This window comes from Protopterus annectens, chromosome 7.part0, assembly GCF_019279795.1.
Source record: "Protopterus annectens isolate FY-2018-M chromosome 7.part0, PAN1.0, whole genome shotgun sequence".
Classification (NCBI taxonomy): domain Eukaryota; kingdom Metazoa; phylum Chordata; order Ceratodontiformes; family Protopteridae; genus Protopterus; species Protopterus annectens.
In genome coordinates this window covers 645,347,582-645,369,111 of record NC_056739.1, presented here as the reverse complement: position 1 = coordinate 645,369,111, position 21,530 = coordinate 645,347,582, and the positions used below count along the sequence as shown (strand labels likewise).

General features: G+C 40.9%; 1 protein-coding gene across 1 annotated transcript in view; it reads right to left on the bottom strand.

Moving 5' to 3' along the window:
* Positions 1-21,530, bottom strand: part of ICE2 (interactor of little elongation complex ELL subunit 2) — a gene marked incomplete in the record, with an annotated part of 1,939,141 nt that overhangs the window by 1,184,283 nt on the left and 733,328 nt on the right. Inside the window, 1 exon segment of the mRNA XM_044077213.1 lies at positions 19,053-20,157. Within this exon segment, the coding sequence (XP_043933148.1) occupies positions 19,053-20,157 (1,105 nt within the window).

Genomic DNA, 21,530 nt, shown 5'->3' with positions numbered 1-21,530 from the left:
TGAGAATGAACCATTTCCTTTTCCGTTTAAAATTAGTATTATGGGTAGATTTCCTATCACTAAACAGCACTGATTTTTTGAACTCAAAAGGTTTACCTGTAGAATAATCTTTGGTATCATGTTGAAATTTCTCAGTCATCCTAAGCTTAAGCTCTTTTTCTACCACCATTAAACCACTCGAAAGTGAAGAAATATGCCCTGAATAGGTCGATTCCCCTTGACAGGATTTAACCTGATCACGCAAGTCCATAACTGTATTAGATAGATCCGAAATCCTACGTTCATAAAATTCTGTCAGAATCTTAACAAAAGCCATCGAAGCAGACTGTTGAGCTTCCTGCCACTGTGTAAATAATGTCTGATCCATCACTTTCACTAAAGGTTGTACCCTAAATCTAAGCCCCCTTGGTGAAATACTTTTTATTTAAATAAGTTTTAAATAACCTCAAATACCAAATGTGTGTCCTTAACTCTTTCATGTCTCCCAAAAGCCAATAAAATAAATCCCTACAAGAATGACTGTGAACCATTATTATGGTCCATATTTGAATACTGGGGAAAATAATCAAAAACCAACAAATCCTCTTTGTCTGCTAATAGACTCTTGAAAATCTGAATAAGATATTTAACTTACCATAAAGAATGAAACAAACTAATATAAACCTGCTCTTTAATATCCACCACTATAGGTGCAATAGCTCCAACATACATAATCAAAACAAAAATAATTTTTCCTTTTCTTCCCAATATGACAAAAAAGAATGGAGGCCCAATCTAACACCCACTAAATAGCAACTGAACTGCATACATGGGTCAATGCATATTCTGATTTCATCTGAAATTTTCGTATGAGCAGCTACCATGGAAGATACCCACTCAGTTGGTTCTATGACTGGACAAATCACAGCTTGCTGCACCATTTTGTCTCACTGGACCTTGACCTTGTCCTACATAGCTATTTAGGCTCATAGGTAGGCACTAGGCTATTGGCCCTAGGGCCTATATAAGCCTAGGCAAATGGTACCCTGGCTTTTGCCACCCAAGAAAATTATTTTCCTGTGCCCTTGTCAAGCAGAGCCACAGAAGTGATCCCCGGGGTGAATTTCCTACCTCCCATCCAATCATCAAGATTTTTCTTGAAGAGTGCTAATGAGGAGCTTTGTTTGATATAGATAGGTAGTTTGTTCCAGGGTATGGGAAGTGTCTGAGATAGGAATCTATCCCTCCAGCATGTTCTGTTTATTGTGGTGACAAGGTTTAGGTCCCTAGAGCGTGTAGCTCGGAGGGATTGGGATTTCTTTACATGGAGCATGTCCAACAGCTCTGGGTTTGACATAGCTTTTTATGTTAGGCAGAGATCGCCTCTGAGTAGGTGATATGCGACAGAGTAAAGCTGGAGTTTTTTGAGATGGTCTGCGTATGTCATCTGTTTGAGGCCGGTAATCCTCTTTGTGAGGTATTTCTGTGGCCTTTCCAGTTGTTGTAGAAGTCTTGTGAGGTACATACCAAAAGGGGCGTTGTACTCTATAATGGGTCTAATGAGTGATGAGTAGAGGAGAACAATGACCTCTTTTTTTCCTGGATGAGAAACCTTTTGTGATGAGGTGTGCCATGTAGAAGGATTTCCTGACTACTGAGGCGATGTGATTATCCAAGGAGAGACTACTGTCCACCTGTGTCCCAAGGTCTCATCACATTTTCGGTGTTAAGTACAGAGTTTTTACCAAAATGGTCTCCTTTCACGGAGTACACAACTGGAACTTTGCCTAGCTTGTCAAAAACATCAGCATAGTCTTCGGACTACATAAAATTGCAAGGTATGACTATTCTCAGCTGAATACACTGAAAGCACTACTGAGCCTTCGGTATGAATCTCTTCACCTCCGTAAGCAACAAGCTTCGCACAACTGACCAAATTAAGTTGCTCACCAGCCCTCACTGTAGCAAATGTTTCTGCTGACATTGCATTACACTTTGAACCAGTGTCTATTTAAACTCTGTGGGCTTACCATTGATCAGGACAGTACAAAATACTTCATTCTTTACCAACAAATCTACTGTATTAACCTTTTCACTGACCAGATACACCATCTACATAAAGGGTAGAGTTGCAGCTCTCTACATGATCAACTTGCTTTTTTGAGTGACCTTTCTTAATAACTGAGTGAAACTTGCTTGATTTACAAAACTTTTGAAAATTATTCTTTTTTTTTTTTTTTTTTACACTTATGGCATTGCTGACTAAATGCTAAGTACTTCACTCTTTTAGACTCATGGTTGGCGCCACAGTTAGGACAGCTAACAAGACTTGACTTGGGTTTTGCTGACTCACTTCTACTGTACTGAGCATACCCTTTTTACTGAGCTGGTCTTGGAAATTGCTAGAAAGATAAGAGGTCTCCCAGGGGAACCCACAGGGGTTGCAGCTGCCATGTGATTAGGCCTGTTTCTGCTTGCCTCATGTTGCATACTATCTACGTTTGCTCTAGAGGCTGTTGAAACCATCCTCTTATCACTTGCAAGTGTACTTGTGTGCCTTTCTGTGAGCTCATGGATTTGACAAATCTCTATGACTTAGCTTAATGTTAAATTACTGTCACAAGAAAAATATTTAGCATTGTTAACACCACACACAAGCCTATTCTTTTTTAAATCATCTTTCAAGTCACCAAATCTGCACGTTTTAACCTCGTTTCTCAAGTCTGATACAAGTTGCAGAAGTTTCACCTAACTTTTGGTCTCTTGTGTAAAGTAAGTGCCTCTCTGATGTAACATTTGTCTGGGGGTTGCACATTTCTCTAAATTTATGTTTTAAGTAATCTGGGTCCTCCCTGGATTTAGCCGGTACCACAATATGGTGGTTTTCCCCCCTCTCCTGCATATATTTTTGGTGCATACAAATGAACACTCTTTCAACAGCTTCTGACCCAGCTAAGTTTAGCAAAATGAATTCCCTTGTATGTGCATCTTTGTCAGAAAAAGCTCCTTATATGAAAATATTATATTCCTGCTTGAATACTCTCCAGTTCTCTGCTATATTATGATCAAACACAAGTGGACTAGGTCTGCAAAATGCCTCTGCATAGTAACAGTAGTGAAGGTGCTTGAAATTATGTACGTACATACATGTAAATTTTATGCCAGTACTTGTAATTATGCCCAGTAGCACAAAACTTTGAAGTAACTGCACTTTGCCAAATAAGTCCCCATAGCACAAGAACACTCTGAAATCACTGTACTTTATGAAACCAGTCCTAATCAGTATAGGAAATAATTCAAAATGACTGTACTTTGCGAATAAACTGTACACAGCAGAAGCTCAGAGTAAGAAACACTTCGAGATGAATGCACTTTGCAAATAAACTGTACACAGCACAACAACCTTTCAAAATGGCTGTAATTTGTGAAATAACTCTGTACAGTGTAAGAAACACTTTGAAATGGCAGCACTCTACGAATAAATGTACACAGCACAAGAAACGTTTCGAAATGGATGTACTTTGCAATACAACTTACTTTGCACTCAGCAAACTCTGAAATAATTGCACTGTCATAAAGCACACACTCTGCAAACACTTTGCACACTCTGAGATACCTCGAACAACTCTAGTTATGCTTTGAATGGCTTTGGCCAATGCGAAATAGTAGTTTGTGCCCAAACACGGTCTTGTACTAAAAAAACATGCAGTCACCTTGCTCTTTAAGCTTATTTTGTGCTTTTATTGCACTTGTTATGCCCATTTAATCTGTTATCATTGCTCATTATACTTTTATTGTGCCCGTTTTACTTTAAACATGCTCGTTATGCAAACCAAAGGTAATTCTGAGCCCCATATGAATATCTCTGCTGGTTTGATCAAATACCATGGTTTCGAACATTTTGTTTAATTAATAATGCGGTTTGTTCCTTTCATTTGCTTAATACATTTTTGAGCTACTTGTTTGATTAATAATGCATTTTGTGCTATATAAATGTGTCGTTTCTTTGCAGGGTAAATCATTTGTGCAGTTTTCTTTACCTTTAGCTTATTTCTGGCCCTTTTTTGCTTGTTTGAGTTCCATTTCACTCAACCTGCTTAGTCTGCCTTCACCTTTAACCCTGCACGTCATGACTCAAAGTAGTTGTTCTGATACAGATTCTGACTCCATGTCGCTCATCTGGTCAGGCTAAAGCAGAAGAAAATTCATGGGTTCAGCTCATGCAGCTTTATATTACACACAAGCACATCAGAAATGAGGCTTTATAACTTAAACTTTTTAAACAGACTGACTACCATGCTCATACAAGTCAACACTCTAGCTATTCTCTCAAAATGGCACTGATGCCTGCACATGCTCAGTATTTATATGCACGTGCCACGTCTGGAAATGCTTCTTAAAAGTACGTACACACACACTGAACTACATCAGTGACCATACTTTAACCGTAACTGGGACAATTGGCTGTGAAAGCATAGCTTTATCCTGGGGTTTCACCTATGTCACTTTTAAGACAGGGTCAACCAGTGCTGATCATGAGTTCATAAATATGGGCTACATATTTTGGTTTATAAAGGAACAATGGTACAGCTCAGGTAGGCTTAACAACGCCCCTAGGGCCATTAGCCTAGTAACCTATTATGCACTTATGAACCTAGGGCCATTATAGTAGTAGCCTCATATGAAATTATGAAGCTATGAACCTATGCAGGCCTGCCAACGTCTTGTCGCACACATTGGTAGCTGATGTCATTTAGTACGGACATGTCAGGTCTGTTGAAGTTCCTTGTAAATGTTTTTGGAATGAAAGTGCTTACTTGCAGTACGAATAATAAATGCAGCACCTATTTGTGAATGCTTGAGATTTTTTTTTGTGTATTATACACATTAGATGTCGCTGCTCTATATACAAATATCCCACACTGGGCTGGGCTTCTGGCACTTGATTACTGGCTCACTAAAGCTTCTACATACACTCCTGGCTTTAATACTTTTTTGGTATGTTTGACGGAGCATGCATTCATGAAAAATGTTTTCTATTATGGTGACTCTTGCTATTTACAACTTAAGGGTACAGCGATGGAGGCTTCTTTTGCTCCCATCTATGCTGACTTGTTCATGGGATACATAGAAGAACAGCTGATTTATGATACCGGACACAATATTTTTTTTGATGCCACTGACATATGGTGCCGTTATTTAGACAATTGTTGGCTTATTTGGCGCTCTGATTTGATACATTTGCAGGAATTTGTACAATATCTCAACAAAAACAAATGGGGAATTACTTTTACTGTGAACTGTCATGTCCATACTATTACATTTTTGGATGTTCAGGTGGCTGTTATGGAGGATGGAACGTTGAATAGTTCCATTTATACAAAATATCCACAGTTTAATACTCTTCTGCATGCTACTAGTTGCCATCCGCAACACATTAAAAACATTCCCAATCACAGTTTTTAAGGTTTAAGAGGATATGTTCAGCTAATGAAGATTTTGAGATGCAAGCCCAGGACATGGTGTCTAGGTTTCAGGATAGGGGCCATCAAATGTGAATGTTATATGGGCACTTGTTGCGGTTAGAAGAACTCATAGAAAACAAACATTGCATTATCGAGTGAAATAGAATATGCATGGGCCACCGCTTAGAATTCTTATGGACTATGGGAGCAATAGTACTTTTCTGCAAAAATTACACATTGTCATTGGGATGTGTTATTAATGGATGATAGGCTTCAGGGAATCTTGACGGCTAGATGCAGTTTTTCATATAGAAGAGGTAAAACTATGGGGGGCTGGTTTAATCATTATAAAAGAAATCAGACAAAGACTGTAGTTGATACACAGACTAGGTTGCATGGCAGGAAACTTTTGAGATGCTATCCCTGTGGGCATTGTAGTTTTTGTTAATTTGTTCCTAAATCAAGCTCCTTTTCATCTCCTAACTGTTCAAAGGTTTTTGATATTTTAATTTATGGCAACTGCAGTTCAGATTGGGTTATCGATGTGGCAAAATGTTCATGTTCTGCATTTTATGTGGGGAAGATCTCACGTCCATTTAAGTGATATCAGATGTGCTAGGTACACAAATGCACTGTATAAACATTGACTGAAACACTCTACTGCTAGATTTTCCTTTATTATTATTGATAGGATTATACACAAAAATAGGTCTCAAGATGTATTTACATTCCCTTTTGAGTTATACGGAACGTAAGTGGATTATCAGGTTAGGTGCCCTATTTTCTCCTGGCATCAATGAACAGCTATGAACATTTTTACTAACTAATAAATGTTTTTTTTTTTTGGGCGGCCACGGTGGTGCAGCTGTTAGCGTTGCCACCTCACAACAAGTGCTCCGGTTTCCTCCCACATCCCAAAGACATGCAGTAGGTGGATTGGACACTCTAAATTGGCCCTAGGTGTAAGTGTGTGCGCGTGTGCTTTCTGTAGAAGGTTGGGCGCCGGGCTGGCAACTCGACACCGTAAAACTCCTCTGCCAATCATGAGCGGACAGATGATCCGCTGTGGCGACCCCTAACCGGGAAAAGCCGAAAGAAGAAGAATAAATGTTTTATTTTTTGCAATAACATTTGTGTAAGCTAGATCTTGTATCCATCTAAAAATAGAAATAGCAAAAGAGGTGACTGATATAAAAGAAGTATTAATAATATGGTCTGGATTAATATTTGAGTCCAAACTCTCTATTATTATAAGGAAGTTTCTTGTAAAGTTCAGTTTTTTTTTTTTTAAGAAAATCTGTTTGTAATCAGTTAAAAATTAGGTACAGCTGATTTTTCTGTATTTATATGGGAAGGTTTGATGGATGTTATTAGCACCGATGAAGGCTGTTAGCTGAAACCGGTATGCTTTATGAACCTTTTGGTGTTTGGATGTGTATTTTCTATCTGATGTGAGAATAAACTAAGATTTTTATGGACTGTTTTTCCCATTTTTTTGTTTTTTATGGAGAGAGTCTTTAAGAGTGCTGGCTGATGTATTTTCGTGGGCTCATTACCATTTGGGCCTGGCACCCTGCCGTACTTGCATATGGGCAGGATTCAGCTATGATACAGAGTAAAGTGACAGGGCCTTCAGTCTGTCCATGTAGGTAATGTGTTGGAAGTCCCCGGATTTTTAATGAGAAACCTATGAGGTCTCTCCAGCTGCTGCAGGTGCCTGTTGATGTTCATGCAAAAGGAAGCACTGTACTCTATTATTGGTATGATGAGGGCCAAGTACAGTGGAGTTATAACATCCTTAGTCCTAGATGCTATGCCCTCACTTATTAGGTATGCAACATAAAAGGCCTTCATTACCACTGTGGACACATGATGATCAAAAGAGAGGATGCCATTAACCTACATTCCCAAATCTCTCACCACAGGGTTAGAACATAGGAGGATATTATTAATAGTGCAATTTGCATGGACTTTGCCTTTGCTGAAAGGGGTAATAGTGCATTATTTTGGATTAATTTAAGTCTGTGGCTTTGGCAACAATCATTTATGTATGTAAGCACATTTTTGTAGTATGTCGACATTGTTTGGGGATTCAATGAGTGCGCCCAGTTTGCAGTCGTCAGTGAACTTGTTGAGCCACAGGCCATCTTTTTTCACCTGATTTTCTGAGGAATACATTCCAAACAGCAGAAAGCCCAGCACAGACCCTTGTGGGACACCACTAGTAACAGGTCCTGCTGGTAGAGGTGGAACTCCCACCTACGACTGAACGTATGCGCTCTGTTGGTGAACCACTTGGCTACCCATCTAATGGACGAATGGCTTAATCCCCAGGTGGGTGAGTTCCGCAATGATGTCTCAATAGGGGATTGTGTCAAAGCACTTAGGCAAGGTGAGCTAGGCCATATGTACTGACTTGACATCATTCAGTGCTTTGGTGACACTAAGAATTCCACTAAGTTTAACAGGCATGATTTGATATTGATGAAGCCAAAGTGGGTTAGGTAAAGAGTTTGAAGGTCAGCAATGTCCTTGTTGATAAGGTCCAAGATGATTCTCTCCATGGCCTTACAAACAAGGCTAGTCAGGCTTATGGGTGGGTCAGTTGAGGGACCCCTCTTTGCAAGGGTATTATGGTTGCCATTTTCCCCTCTTCTGGGACAAAGCCAGTACTTAGACTGTGGTTAAAGACAGTACCCAGTGGTTCTGCTAACTCTTGCTTTAGATGGTTTAGTAAGCAGCCTGGATGTTATCCGGTCCTATAGACGCTGTGTTTTTAGCACTGACAAGTGCAGTTATGACTGGTTATTTGGATATATTAAGTAGCGATATGTTGCTAGGTATGCCATGTGGTATGATCGGTGGGGACAGGGGTGTGAAATTGTTACCAAACCTATCTGCTAACAGGCTATGTCCTCAGGTTCAGTACGAGTGGTACCATCTACTCAATTTGGTGCAAAGCCAGGCCTTCCCTTTTATATTACAGACATAGCTAAAGAATGTCTTGTAATTATCCTTCGCTATGGATACTAATTTAGCTTTGTAATTAGCTTTAGAGGACTCTACAAGATGTCTAATTTGCTTGTTTATAGGTTCATACTAGCCTAACTGCCCTTGTGGGCCATTTTAAGCCTAGTCAATTACACCCAAGTGAGAATCAAACCTTGTACCTTGTTGTCTAGAAGGTAAAAGGTAAATACCTTAACCATTACACCATCCTCCCACCCCAAACACTAGGCTATGTGTCTGCACACTAGTACAAGCTTAGGCAATAATCAGACAGAAAACCTTGTACCTTACATCTGTTTGGTAAAGGCCTTAAACACTGTGCATCCCCTTTCCCTGTTGGAGGGTGTGTTCTGCTGAGACTCTTCCTTCTTATTCCTGGACATCAGTCTCTTTCTCTTGTTGTATAATCCATTTATGCTAGATGTTCACAGGGTGGCCATTTTTTGTGAGCAAGTTTTGATCCATTCTGATACAGTTAAATCTGTACACTTGTAAAGGTGTTGATACAGGGCAATTGTGTACACCTCCATATAGGAGTCTATACGGTCAGTGGAGGCAGTATGTTTGAAACTATATATGCCATCGTTAGGTGGCTATAGTTCGCTTTTCAGAGATTTTTCCACCTTTTGGATCTGGAGGGAGGGTCAGATATAATTGCTGCATTGAACATGACTGATTTATGGTTAGACCTTACCAGGGAGAGTCTCACATATGGAGTGGTCAAGGACATTCAAATCCCTTGTGGAGGTGCAGACTGTTTCAGAGCATTCATGTTTACAAAGTGCAGGAACCTTAGAGCAAAAGTGTTTCAGCTCATATATGCATCCCAATCGGTGGAAGGATAGTTAAAGTTACCCATGACTAGGGTGTTTGACTGAATTATGAGTGACTCAAGTCCAGGAAGACACTATGTGGTTTTCTAGTTCATGTTGGTAGACCCTGTAGCTAAGAATGATGTGGAGGGGTTCTCTCCTACAGTTAGTTGGACTTGTACTAACTCTAGGGAGTAGTACTGCTTAACCCGTCTTGAGGGTACTTTTATGAAAATGGATATACCTCCTCCTTTGGTTCTTTCACAATCGTTTTGCAGCCTGAACGTGTGGAAGGCATTATGGCTTTTCATGGCCAGAATACTATGTCTCTGTGACTGCTTCCCAAGTAAGAAGTGCCTCGATTGAATGTATTCTGATTTAGACTCCTGACATTAAAACAGCATAATCTTGAGTTTGTGTTCTAAGGATATGTTTACATCAAGAAGTTTGTTCGTATGACACTTCCTAAAAAGTCACTATGGGGGAGGCAAGTACCTTTGCCAGTAACCAAAAGGCAAGAGGTGAAGACCATCTCTAGCAAAGCAGTGTGGTCTGTCAACCATATCATCCCAACCTGACAATTACTGGATTCCTCTGGAGTGACACCAGTAGCTAAGCCAACTGAAGTCAATAATTCTTTTGTGTGTATTGACGCATCATCCTGGGTGAAGGTAGAGTGCTGCTTAGGGCTATGTGCATACCTGCCTGGGACACAGTCTGAGAGGTCAGTCATACCTCTCTTCATATAGTCCAGTGAGGTACTTCTGAAGTCATTTACTCCAACATGGAGTATGACAGAGGTGTAACTTTAGTTGTTGTTGAGAGACTTGCGGGCATGCGTGACTTTGTAGATCCTGGCACCTGGCAAACTGTGACTTTCTCCTTGTACGACCTGGTGAGGAGGACATCTGTGTCTTACTATGGATTCACCTATGACTACTAAGATACTGGTTTTGAGGTGTTTTGCCTTAAGGGCTTAATAGGCGAGACACTAATACATTTCTTTTTATGTGTAGTGGGTTCTGTTGGGACTGTCATGTGTGCACAAGGTTTGCATTTGCAAGGTCTCTGCTCTTTCGGTAAGCTTCTAATGAGTACCTCTGCTTATGTGAATTTGTGTGTTGTACACTTGGTTTGTTTGTTGAGGAGATGAAGTGTGGTGCCAACAATCTGTTTGACATCTGGTTCGTTGCCACCTGAGAAAGAGCATTTATTCTAGAGTCATTGTATACTTGCATCTCTCACATATTGTACTGGCAAGTTTAGGAGTACATGGTTATCACTATACATGAGTCAACAGAAACCTAACCGCGTAAAAACACAAGTACCTTTATTAAGCATATTTAGATCATCGTTGTTAGCAGAGTGATTTTGTGAGCAGCAACAAATGGGCCTGTCCATCAGGGATACAACTGCCACCCCAGAGGCTGTAGTAGGCTACATCTGCATGCGAAATAGTGCTCCTCAATGATCCTGTTCAATCGCAACCTTGATTACTGGCTGGGTAATTGTACAGTTGCTTCTGAGTGGCACCTATGTCCCTTCATGGACAGGGATAGTGGGTGCTGCTCACAAACACACACTGCTAAAAATAACCATCCAATTATGCTCAGCAAGGGTACTTCTGTTTTTTCCATAGCTAAGCTTCTACACACCCTAGTGTTATCAGGCTAGTAGCCGCATATGAACCTATGAAGCTGTGCGCCTACCCAAGCCTCACAACCTGTTGTCCCTCACCTGACCTGCTGATGTCATCTACTATACGTTCACCTGCATTCCTGTATAAATCAGACTTGTGCCGTGGCACGTGCATTAAGTACCGTGTTCTGTAGCCTGTGTACTTAGATAGGGTAGGGGTTCTGTTCTCAATGCAGTCGACTGTGTGTGTGTGTGTGTGTGTGTGTGTGTGTGTGTGTGTGTGTGTGTGTGTGTGTGTGTGTGGCTAAACAGAAAAGCAGAAGTGTGTTCATAGGTAGGTACTAGGCTATCTGCCTGAAGGCATTTATAAGCCTAGCCAGATTGTCAGCATTCGTCGCCCCATTGATTAAGTAATTGAGCCTCTGACAAGAACCACCAATGAAGTGATACCAGGGGTGTATTTTCTGTTACCCATCCACTCATCAAGGTTTCCCTTGAAGAGTGTTATTGAGGGGCTCTGCCTAATGTAGTTAGGAATTTTGTTCCAAAGCATGGGGAGTCTCTGTGACAGGAATCTATCCCTCCAGCATGTTCTATTTATTGTTGTGGCGAGGTTTAGCTCGCTAGAGCGAGTGGCTCACAGTGACTTAGATTTCTTTAGGTGGAGCATGTCCATCAATTCTGAGATGGACATGGCTTTGTAAGTCAGGCAGAGATCACCTCTGAGTAAGCGATTTGCCATTGAGTACAGCCAGAGTTTTTCCAGTTGGGCTACATAGGACATATGTTTGAGGCCAGTAATCCTCTTGGTGAGGTACTTTTGTGGTCTTTCCAGTTGTTGGAAGTATCTTGTGAGGTACATCCCAAATGGGGCATTGTACTCTATGATGGGTCTGATGAGTGATGAGTAGAGGGGCACTATAACCTCTATTTCTAGATGCAAACCCTTTAGTAATTAGATGGGCTACATAGAAGGATTTCCTAACTACTTTGGCAAAATGATTGTCAAAGGAGAGATTACTATCTACCTGGGTCCCCAGATCTCTTATTACCTCTTCTGTATTAAGGTGGCTGCCACCTATGTGGTAACTCATGGGTGTTTTGTTTTTCCCAAACGGGATGACTATGCACTTTTTGGCATTTAGCTTGAGACCATGACTTTGACACCAGGTGTCCGTCTCAGTAAGGCCCTTTTGGAGAATGTCCGTGTCAGCCAGAGAGTCAATTATGGCTCCCAGTTTGCAGTCATTGGTGAACTTGGTTAGCCGTAGTCCTCCTGTGTTTGCCTGTACTGCTGAGAAGTATATGCCGAACAGTAGGGGTCCCCAGGACCGAGTCTTGTGGTACACCACTTGTGACTGGTTTAGAGGTGGACCTGGAGCCCGGTATTCTTACCGTGTGAGTTCTGTCTGTAAGCCAGTTGGCAACCCATCTCGTGACATAGGGGTTTATGTTCAGGCTGGTGACTTTTTCTATAATTCCCCAGTGGGGAATGGTGTCAAAAGCCTTGGCGAGGTCAAGGTAGGTTGTGTGAACCACCTTCCCCTCATCTATGGCCTTGTTAACTGTCTCAAAGAAGTCAACCAGGTTTAGTAGTCATGATCTGCCCTTAACAAAGCCGAACTGGCTTGGGTCAAGTGTTTGGAGGTTCTCAAGGTCTTTGTTAATGAGTTCCATGATGATGCGCTTCATAGCTTTGCAGACCAGGCTAGTCAGGCTTATGGGGCGATTAGTTACCAGGGTCAGTTGTGGCCCCTCCTTTGTGGAGCGGAATAACCGTTGCTTTGCGCCATTCTATGGGCACGTAGCCTGTGGAGAAGCTGAGGCTGAGCAGTGTGTTTAGGTGGGGGGTTAGTTCATTCTGTAGTTCGTGCAAGACGCAGCCTGGGACACCATCTGGCCCCATTGGCGCTGTGCTTTTGGCTTTTGAAAGGGCTGTTTTAACCTGTGCGTCTGTGATTTCCGGGACACTACACTTTTCCAGTATTGTTGTGGGCCCTTTTGGGGGTGAGAGGGGAATGAAGTTTGCACTGAATCTATCTGCCAGGATGTTGGCAATATCAGTAGGTTCAGAATATTTTGTGGTATTTTGCAGTAGCTCAGAGCATATCTGCGAGTTGCCACTTAGATTCTTGATATAGCTTTGTGGTCATCTTTCGAATCCTTGCCTATTTTTCTTTCGAAGTTAGCATGGGTGATTTTATGAGGGACCTTAGTTTCTCACTGATACTGATCAGGGATGTCTTTCCTTCTTGGGATTTGCTTTTTTTTTGCACTAGTTTCCTCCTTCTATTGTATAGCCTTTTTATGGCAGGGGTCCACCAGACTGGTTTCCTTTTCTTAGGGGAGTGAGTCTTGGTTTTGCTAGTGATGGCACACTCCATGCATCCTTGTAGGTGCTCATAGAGTGCATTTGTAAAGGGTCCTGCTTCTTGGTGTATCCCACAGTTACTTCTCCAATAGCATGGACTGTCAGTATTTTGATACTTGCACATACCTACAAATCCATTTCATGCAGGCCTCCCAGCCTCATATCACCCACATGGCCTGCTGATGTCAACTACTATAAGTTCACCTGCACCCCTGTATAAATCAGACTTGTGCCATGGAACTTGTGTAAAGTACTGTGTTCTGTAGTCTGTGCACTTACACAGGTAGGTGTTCTATTCTCTCTGCAGTCAGCTGTGTGTGTGTGTGTGTGTGTGAGCTGTTGCTTAACATTACAGACAGCCTTTTACACCAGCATGTGGAACAATGTTATTACCATATTCTCCTCATCAGACACTGCTGATGTCATCAGTTATAAAGTCCAAGTCAGACTTGAGCGGGGGAACTTGTGTTAAGTACTGTGTTCTGCACTCTGTGTACTTAGGTAAGGGTTCTATTCTCACTGCAGTCAACTGGTGTGTGTGTGAGCTGTTGTGTGACAGAGTATTTTACACCAGCATGTGGCACACTGTTATCTTGTCCCCAACAGACACTGCTGTCATCAGCTATATTATATTTTTGGATATCCAGTACTCTCAGGAGAACAGGCTCAGAGACTGGCCCGGGACCAGGCAGAGGTCATGACAACCTATACAATAATTTTACAGTGACATGGCTTTTAATCTAACCGCATACATCATGGCATATGTAGGCCCTATATTATCTTGCTGAAAAAGTCTTGCGGTCTCTCCAGCTGCTACATGTTTCTGGTGAGGTACATGTAAAAAAAAGAGCATTATACTCTATTATTGCTGTAATATGGTTTAACTACAGTACTGTCATACAATCTTAAGATGTCAATTTGATGACGTGACTTATGATGTGCACAACATAGGCTTTCAATAGCAGTTTGGACACCTGGTAGTCAAAGTTCAGATTGCTATCTAAATGTGTTCACAGTGCTTGCATCACTGGGTTTTTGCATAGCAGGACTGTTGTCAATGCTGTGATTACCTTGGAACTCCACTTTTCAGACAAACATTACAAGCACACATTTCTGCATTTATTTGCAAGATTGTGTGCCTTTCTCACCATTCAGTTGTGGGTGTTGGCTCTTCCTGTACTATGTTATCACCATTGGTGGGCTTAATTATTTCACATGATATGCAAGAATCAGCAAACTTGGTAAGCCAGAGGCCATATACATCAGCTGGAACTGTCGCGAAATACAGTTCAAACAGTGAAGGGCCAAGCGCAGATCCCCGGTGTTTGCCAATGGTGATGGCTCTACTGGTGCAGGTTGAATCACCAACTGTCATATGACGTGTTGTCAGTGAGCAAATTGTTTACTGATCAACTGTTGTAAGGCTTAATCCCCAGCTTGGGGGGTTTCTCAATGATACCTGCATGTGTGATTGTGTCAAAACCCTATGCCAGATCACAACAGGCAGTATGCACTGCCTTACTTTCCTCCAGACCTACTACATGGAATCAATGTGCTTTGATATCACCACAAATCAGCTATGGTGTGACTCAGCACATGCACCTTCCTGATAATGTGGAATACATAGTTCAACACACCCTCCACATGGCCTATGCTTCCGTATAAGGGTGTACATCAACATGCATCCATCTGCACTGGGGGCACAGGAACTGATGCATGCATGTGCAGAAACATCTTGACTCTCTGTGACTGTGAGGTAGACCAACATGTCATCATGGATCTCTTCTACAAGTATATTAGTAACATTCCAGGTGTATGCAACAGATCTGTGTGAGTTGTTACTGTTACATCAGGTCCGTTACATCTGATAGATGTCCTCAAAGAGGTCATCAAGGGCATGCATATTGACAACAGTATCATCTTGTGGAACTTGAACAGGTTAAGGCATTTGATAAAAAGTCACACTGTGGTATTCAAGTAACACTGTCATATGTGGCCATAAACAGCTATATCACCAAATGGTTATACCAGTGTATGACATATGTGGTATTTCATTATGTTGAAATGGGTGATGTGACATACATTTCAGGTCCAGTGATCAGGTCAGTACACCAGGGGTGTCTGCTAGGTCCTTACCTGCCTCTTGCCTAAGTGATGGACATCACATATGACATACACATGCTGTGTCCAAACAGCTGCCTGAAGGCCTACAGCTTGTGGGCAATCATTGACTACAACTGTGATATTAGTATAATGTACACAGTATCAACACATACCACAGACTGCTGACACAGCCACGACAACACCTGCATTGACGAGACACATGAAGGGATGTGTTGCATCAGGAAACAGACAACACCCAAGTATAATGTGGACATTACACCCTATAATCAAGCCAACAGATATGTGACCTGTGTCCTAGGGTAGAGGCCAAGTGGTATATTCACCAGCATGTGGTCACAGAGCTGACTACTCCATTGACTAACACAAGTACTGCATATGTGAAGGACATGCACATCAGAGGGCATACTAATGTCATTGTTCCCAGCATTCATCACACCAGTAATTGAGTACAATTCACTCTTCTCCTTGTACCTCCCTACACATGTTCCAGTGATGTGTAACTGAAGTGTACCACCTCTGTCACAGTGCGCAGTCACACAGCTTATTGTCCATGCCTACGCATTCTTTCTGTGGAATATACATGACTGTCTGAATGTGCGGAACAACAATGAAGCTGTTAAACCAGATGCATGTGTGCCACCTGTTCACCTTATGCACACACTGCATACATAAGTGTTTGACAACATTAATACCATGTATTTCATTTGTGATAGTGTGAATTGTGCCACTGACATATTCCATACACACAGGGCAACTATAGCCTGTAGTGTCCATACTGTCACATACAGGTATAGCAGTGTCCCTCCCAACACCTCTTGCAGATATTACAGTACCAGGACAGTGGGGGTGGTTACCCTCACTGTGGATGTATCATACTAGTTGTCCAGTGTGTGTGCAGGCTCAACTGTTACCACTCCACATCACATATGTTATGTCAGAGGCATGGGATTAGTGGTGGCATTATTTCAGATATTGTCCATGATTGTAGCTGGTTCTTGTAATGTTCCCAATGATCCTTTACCTCTGGCCACCGTGCTGGAGACCTCTGCTTAGAGTACACTTACATTCAGGTACATCACTTTGCACAACTTCCCAATATGCACCCTAACTCAACTGTATGTCAGATTCCCGATCGATGCCCTCAGCATTATTCATGTTAAGGATACTTATCTCACACACACATCCTCCCCATTGTTCTATCTTATGTGTCAGTCACAGACAACACATTTTCACTGTACAATTCATACTGCTACAACCATATTCCATTGACATGCCCTCCTCCACTGTACATGTGGGAGTTTCACCTGTACCCTTTTCCCCGTGTTCATTCCTGCAATTCATCTGCATGGCCCTATTCAATACACACACTTCCCCTGAGTGATCATTTTACATGGCAGTCCCATGTCCTGTTACTGATCATTAACACAGCTTCAATACAGAATGATAGGAATGGGATATTACAATACTCTACACTGTAGGTACACTGCATTGTACTGTGTTTGGTCCATATACTTCACATTCATACCTCTCAAATGTCCAGATAGCCCCAGGATACCCAGATGTTTTCCTTATGAAACATGTGGTTTTCTGCCATATCACTGGGATGATGTCTGTACTGCTATGACTCAATATTACGGATATTTGGGTGCATACCTCTCAACTGTCCTGATCTCTGCAAAATGTCCAGTGTGTGTCTCATATGTGTGTTCTTTTGTTCATAACATGTTTTCCTGCCAAATCATTGGCATGTCATTGCACAGTGAAGTCAGTAACTGATGACTGACATTTGATTTTCAAACTTCATGCTCTTCAGAAAGTTCCTGCTAATGTACAACCTATATATTCTATCATCTTCATAAAAGCTTGGACATGGAATATTAATCTGACCCTACTTCTGGCCCTTAGTCCCCCATTTTCATAGCTTTGTCAACATTTCTTGCTCTAACAGGTTGAGTATGTTACATTCTAACACATTCACATGTGATATCTATGGTCAAATATGTCACAGTGATTGATTTGTCCTCTCATTAAGGTGCCCGCTGTGCCCATATGTTGCACTAACAGAATGACAGCTCTCAAACTGTGCAGATTTTTTTCAGAATATCCAGATTTTGTCCCATATTTTTGGACTATCCCTCATACAACTGTAGTTTACTGGCAAATCATTGGTAAATTATTGAGGGTTGAAGTCAGACAATAGTGACAGACACTTGAGTCGCAAACTTCATACCTATCAGAAAAGTCATGCATATGCAAAACTAGTCTTTATCAACTTTCTAAGTTTGTAAGAGCAATATTTAACACGTGCCCCTAGTTTGCATCCTTTGTCCACACATTATTTATGGCTTTTGTCCATATTTCTTGCTCATTGCAAAAGTATATGTACAACCCTGGTGATCACTGTGGCATTCCGTGCAGATCCGTGGACCGTATGTGCACTCCTTTACACGGAATTGATATCCATGTTTTCGGACAAAGTTTTGCAATCAGGAACACTGGTGTGAGCCACGAAACCTATCTTAGGGGCGCTGCGTCTCATTAATATACATTACGCACTGCTGTGGGCTAAGTGCCATCACAGTCGCATGTACACTCCGTGTAGCGTCTACACGAACCCTACATGGAGTTTACTGAATCCGGGGGATAGTCTTTCCATAAATACTTTATTATAATGCACACAAACCCCAAATTATATTTTTTGTAAACTGTCCAGCTTAGAGTGCAAATATCAAAGACAATTTTATTCAAAAACATCTAAAGTTTCACCTGATGTCATGGGGCAGTTTGTTTTTTAAAGTATTATGTACATATGGAAATATTGTTTATTTTCATAAGTGCTTACAAACAACTAGCAATATTGCGGGTATAGTGCAATATAAAAGGACGCTGACAATGAATTTCCGTCTTTTACCATGGCACGTCACAGCATACTCATCAATAATATGTACTGCTCTCAGTTATGAAAATATAAACATAAATATGAAAATATAAATAAGTGACAAATAATGATCATTTCTCTACTGTAGCACATCCTAGATTCACAATCATAGTGTAATTTTGTTAATAATGCCTTGCACTTTCTAACACTGCAAAGTTAGACCCAAAGAATGCCTGGACACCATAGGAGCTATGGATACAAAGTAGAAATATACAAAAATGGCATTTTAGGCTTGAATGGGTTACTGCATTAAATTTAAGCAGCATGCTCCAAAACTGCTCAGCCACTGTTCACTTAATGTAGCATTAGCAACGTGCTCCAAAAACTGCATCACCACTGCACCACTGTTCACTTAATGCATTTAGCAGGGGAAAAAAAAAACAGGATTTCTCCTAACTTGTTCATACCATCTGAAGCAGAAATGGCTAGTTCCTTAAAAATGTCTCTCCTCAGCATGAACTAAAGAATAGGGATTCCCAGTGTCCCATTGCTAGCAGTGGAGATTCTGTGCACAATTACTGAGGTACAAGTAATCTGCAAATAAAAGATGGTTCCCGGACATTACTAAGGCTTAGAAGGATTGAATGCATAGCAGTACAAAACTGAAGGTTCCAATAAGTTTCCAGTGAATGGCTGCTTTTTACAGCATGGCTTTTATGGCTTCTTTGTGCACCATTTTTGTAAATTCTAATAAAAATATAAATCAAAAATCTTACTTTTTTGTGGCTCTGAACATTGAGGGAACTGTGCAGACTTTCGGACTCCACTATTCATATTTGCAAGGGTACCACCCTCTCTGAGCTCAGGAGCAGCAGAGGTAGATGACTGCACTGCTTGCACAGAACTCAGACTCTGATCTGAAGGTCCACTGCCTGAATGAAGCTGCTCTGTTTGCTTTTTTAGGGGTCGTCTTAAGAGCTGGCTTTGCATTTTCAGAATTTGGCCAACTGGATCAAACTCCTTGGAAACTCTTGTGCGTGATCTTTTGGCTGTATTTTTTTCTGGAATCGATTCAGGCAGTGTCAGCTGTAGAGTTTCTGATGGATTTTGAGGGCCTGGTAATGATGAAACAGCAGTGTTTGTCAGATCAGTGCTCAAAGGAAGTTCAACAGTACTTGTAATTTTTTTAGAGACATCTGCACTGCTACTTGTATCAAAGCAGTTCACATCTATCACCAACTGCTCATCTTCAGAATCGCTGTGGCAGGTACTTGGTGCCTTGTCAATTACAGACTTACTGTCAGACAATGTGGATGTTGCTTTAGCATCACTGGAATTTGTCATATGCTGGTCACTTTTATCACCTTCTCTGTCCTCATGGGGGGGCTTAACAAATGCACTATTACCTGCTACTTGATCACATTCAACAGATTCCATAGGTTTTACCACTGAAGCATCATCTGACTCAGTCAAAGACTTATCTGTATTTCCTACAGGTTTAATTTCGGCACTAACAAAAGATCCTTTGGAGAATTCTGCTTTTTCTATAGATCCAACACTTTCTTTAGAAGAGACCTCACTTGTGCTGTTTAGTTGCTTCTCCTTCTGTAACATAGCAGATAAAGTCTTAGGCTGACAGCTGATCTCAGCAGTTTCACTCCTAGCAGTCTCACTCCTAATGCTGTTATTAGAACCCACTTGTCCAGGTAATGTTTGAGAAACTGCCTGCTTGTTGGTTTTAGCAGACGTTCGTTTTGACTTTTTGTCACTTGATGCCTCTCCAAAGGTTTCCAGTTCTATAAGGTCATTTTCAAAATCTATGTCCAAGTCTCCTCTTCTCTCATTTGTCCTTGGAGGAGGAGGACAGCTTTCAGGTAACATCTTCATTTAAAAAAGAAAAAAAGATCAGAATTAGATGCAGTAACAGCACAAAGCATCACATATTCAAATATTGTAATTTACAACTTGCAAGGATTTCTATGTTTAAATTCAGAGAAGCAGCTTCTTTTTTGTTATCAGCTATATACCTCTATGCACCTAAAAGGCAAGGAACAATCATGAATTCCATCTGCTGGCTTAATACTAATTCATTTCTTATCATATTTATTAAAATGTTCCTTTGGAATTGAACTGTTAAAGCTAATTTGATCTTTCAGTAATGAACTGACCAATAATAAATAAAACTATAAGGTCCTGTTTAAACATCCGTGTTCCTTTGGGATGGATGAAGCATCTGAGATTAATTTAAAAGTTGTTGAGAACCTTATTACTGAGACAACGGACCTGGCTAATATTTTTGCTGAGGGCTTCTTTAACTGTTTACAGGCAAGTAACTTAATAAGATCCCTATTTACAGATGCCAAAGGAATTTGCAACATAATGCAGGCAGATGATACAAAAAAAATGGCATTATCAAATATTTAGCCAAATTCAGCAGCTGGGCCTGATGAAAACTTGATACAGTGCCTTATTGATTTATTTCAAAGGTCATTAGAAGGCTAACTGCCTACAGTATGAAAGAAGGGAATCATAATTTCCATTCAGACATGAAAAACCTAGTTTGTCTATTGATAATTACAGACCGGTTAGCTTCACCTGTATTTTAGAGAAATGTTTTGAACGACCAATGCCATTTTCCTTTCTACACATTTGATTTTAGTTCAGATATGTACCAACATGGATTTTTATCAGGGTGAGCTTGTTTCGCTAAGCTACTCTGAAAATATTTCACACACTCCTGACCATGGTCTGGCTGCTGACATTCTCTGTTTATATTTTGAGAAAGCATTTGACTCAGTCCCCCGTGACATCTTTATTGGAATCATAGAGACGCTAATATGAATTTTTATGTGGCTAGATGGGTGATAAACTGGATTTTCAACCGAACTTCCGAACTTGTCTAGCTGGAAATAGAAACAAGTGTTCAAATCATAAGTTTATAGGTAAAGGTACTCCACAGAATTCTGCATTGGGTCCTTTTCTTTTTGACCTTTTAATGTCCAAATACCCAATATTAGGGAATGTCTGCCTCATAAGTTTGCTAACAATATTAAAATTGGCAGTATAGTTATCAATACGGAGGATCATCATTCCCTTCAAAAATGTCTGGATAGACTGAGTAAAGGGGTACTAACCTAAGGGATGAATTAAGTGTATAGTTATGCATTTTGGAATAAGAAATTGTTGACACCCATAAACTTTGGACAATTTTATCAATGTATGAAACTGGTTACAAATTTTGGAATTCCAGCGGA